The sequence below is a fragment of the Hippocampus comes genome, unplaced genomic scaffold, assembly GCF_001891065.2.
Source record: "Hippocampus comes isolate QL1 unplaced genomic scaffold, H_comes_QL1_v1.1 scaffold20, whole genome shotgun sequence".
Lineage (NCBI taxonomy): Eukaryota > Metazoa > Chordata > Actinopteri > Syngnathiformes > Syngnathidae > Hippocampus > Hippocampus comes.
The window spans coordinates 467,032-469,537 of NW_017805462.1; the positions used below are offsets into that span (position 1 = coordinate 467,032).

At 51.2% G+C, this 2,506-nt stretch overlaps 1 protein-coding gene across 1 annotated transcript in view; it reads right to left on the reverse strand.

Moving 5' to 3' along the window:
* Nucleotides 1-2,506, reverse strand: part of cyp7b1 (cytochrome P450, family 7, subfamily B, polypeptide 1) — a 4,791-nt gene that overhangs the window by 1,160 nt on the left and 1,125 nt on the right. Inside the window, exons 2-5 of the mRNA XM_019874911.1 lie at nucleotides 1,990-2,501; nucleotides 1,653-1,859; nucleotides 1,411-1,589; nucleotides 1,217-1,327 (exon numbers count right to left, since the gene is read on the reverse strand). Coding sequence (XP_019730470.1) covers nucleotides 1,217-1,327; nucleotides 1,411-1,589; nucleotides 1,653-1,859; nucleotides 1,990-2,501 — 1,009 coding nt within the window. The remainder of the gene's footprint in view (nucleotides 1-1,216; nucleotides 1,328-1,410; nucleotides 1,590-1,652; nucleotides 1,860-1,989; nucleotides 2,502-2,506) is intronic.

Here is a 2,506-nt window from a genome sequence, read left to right on the forward strand (position 1 = left end):
GATTCATTTCCTGGTTTGGCCCATTACATCCCTTCATAAAATCGGTGAAAAATGTTGATGACGCTTGTCCACATAAAAGCAGATACTTTCAAACATCTTCGTCAAAAAACATGAATGTTAGTGTCATTTACGATTTTTAGTCAATATATATGTCGACACAGCTTACCTATTGAAATGTTTGATGCGCCTTTGTTGTCGCACTTTGTCTTGTTAACGTTTGAATTTTGTGCATTTGGAACATTGACATCGTTTCAGTCTGTGTTTGCTCATTTTTGTTATCGGAACTTGCTAAGCGAGCCGCATTTACTAGCATGGCATGTGTGAAACAAATTCATGTAGAGGCCCAAAAAAAGTTAACGAATGCTGACGGTTGCTGTCTCATACACAAGTTAGCACGTTACGCTTGGGTTTCAAACCCTTCAGATTTTTTTTGTAGTCCACATTAAAGCTGGAATTTCGAACATTTTTATGTTTTAAAACTCAAGCCACGACTAGTGGAGATGATACAATGCTGGTTAAGCCTTCAACATTTTGCTGTATTTTTCAACATTTGATTCGGTGTCTGTCCACTAAACACTCACAAACACGCTCCGATTTTTTTTGTAACGACTGCGACTGTCGGTGACTGAGTTAACATAATTACCACGTGGCTAACAATTAGCGGGCTCGTTCCCTTTCGTTTGCAATAAAACAAACTCAAGGCATCTTCTTGTAATGCAGTCTTCCACCAGAGGGGGGCGACAGAACTTAAGTTGACGATAGTCAATTCAACGACTACTCGGTAACATTATTGATCCTTTTCTTTAAGTCTCAACTTGCTGCGTCGTGCCTCTCAAGTCCAAATGCTGACTCATTCGCCCACCCTGCTTTTCACAAATGTCAACCCTTCACCTGTGCTACGTGGACTGTTGCAATAGTTTTCCAAGCTGCCACCCTGAAGGCATGTGGGTGTGTCCCGCCGTGAGCTCTTTAGAAGACGGGAGGCCAAACGGCAGTTGGAAGGTTTGCCTTACCCCTACATGGGCATGACCAAGATAGTGTAAAAACCAGCAACTCTTCCGCATGTGATGGAAAAAGGGACCACAGCAGCGTATCAACATTTCAGGCATCCACTGAATAGTCCAATTGAGAATATACAGTAGACTAATGCTAGTTACTGATAGTACAGCAAACATTGAAGACAAAGAGTTGGTGAAAGTTGCCCAAAGGTTTTCACTAATCCGGGACAGATGGATGCTCCCGAGCCGAACGGCATCAGGTAGTGGCGAAGTTTTTGCCCGTTTTTGAAGAATTCCGTCTGACGGGCGAAGCGGTCGAAGCAAAATGTCTGATGGGACAAAAAAAAAAAAAAAAAAAAAGAATGACAAGTATCGGGCAAAGACGTGAACGCCCGGCGGCGGTGAACACTACCTGCGGCTGGTCGTAAACGGCGGCATCCATGTGCACACTCCGCGGGTACAACGCCACAATGTCGCCTTTCCTCACCGCCATGGCACGCTCGTTGTTAAGACGCAGGGTCAGGTCCTCCTGAGCTACGCGGATGTTAATCGACGCAGAGGACAGGCGCAGGCTCTCATGGACGGCGCTTTCTGAGGACCCGCAGGAAGTCAGGCTTGACAGATACAAGAATTCGGTCACGCCGAGTTTCCTACCCAGAAGAATCATCTTGTCCAGCTGCTGTGGGTTGAGCGCCAGGTCCGTGCCTGCGCTGAATTTGTGTCCGCTGCTCTCCAGAACGTCTCGGATCTCCTGGCGGATGGCGCGCAATGCCTCCGGATGCCTCAGGAGGTGGTACGCCGCCCAGAAGCCGGCCGGCGCCGTGTTGGCCACCGATGCCCACAGCATGGCCAAGTGATGCGCTGAAAGACAACGACAACAAAGCAAATTCAGCGCTACAAAGACTCATTCACTTTGCTGTCGGTGACCAACTGATGTGGTCGTAAAGGCGGTGACTGCTGAATAAAAAGTAGTTTAAGAAGTTGTACTGACCCGCTTTGTCGGCGTCGCCCAGGATGGGGTGGCGCTCCAAGAGCTGGGCGCGGCGCCGGATGAACTGCGAGACGCCCGCCCAGCCGGACATCTTGGGCGTCGTCAAGTAGCTCATCAGCTTCCGGCGGATCCCGCCGACGCCGGCTAGTAGCCAGATGGGAACCTGCGCGATGAGCAGCGGGAAGGCGTCGTCGAAACGGATGAAGGAGGCCTTGAGCTGCGCCGCGTCGGCGTGGCGGAGGCCCTTGGCCGGCCGTCCGTACAAGGTCAGGAAGGTGGCCTCCAACGTGACCTCCACGCAAAAGTCATACAAGCCTCGCGTGCGCCATGCGCCGCCTGGGCGCAGGTGGTCCTGGTGGAAGATCATCATCAGGTTTCCCATCATGCTCTGCGTCAGCGGTGAGAGGTGCTCCCCGTGGAGGAGACGGTAGGCGCGCGCGATCTGCTCAGGGAGGCCCGGAAAGGTCCCTTCGGTGACGGGCGTGTAGCCGAAGGCTGCCGGCGCCGCCCGCCTGCT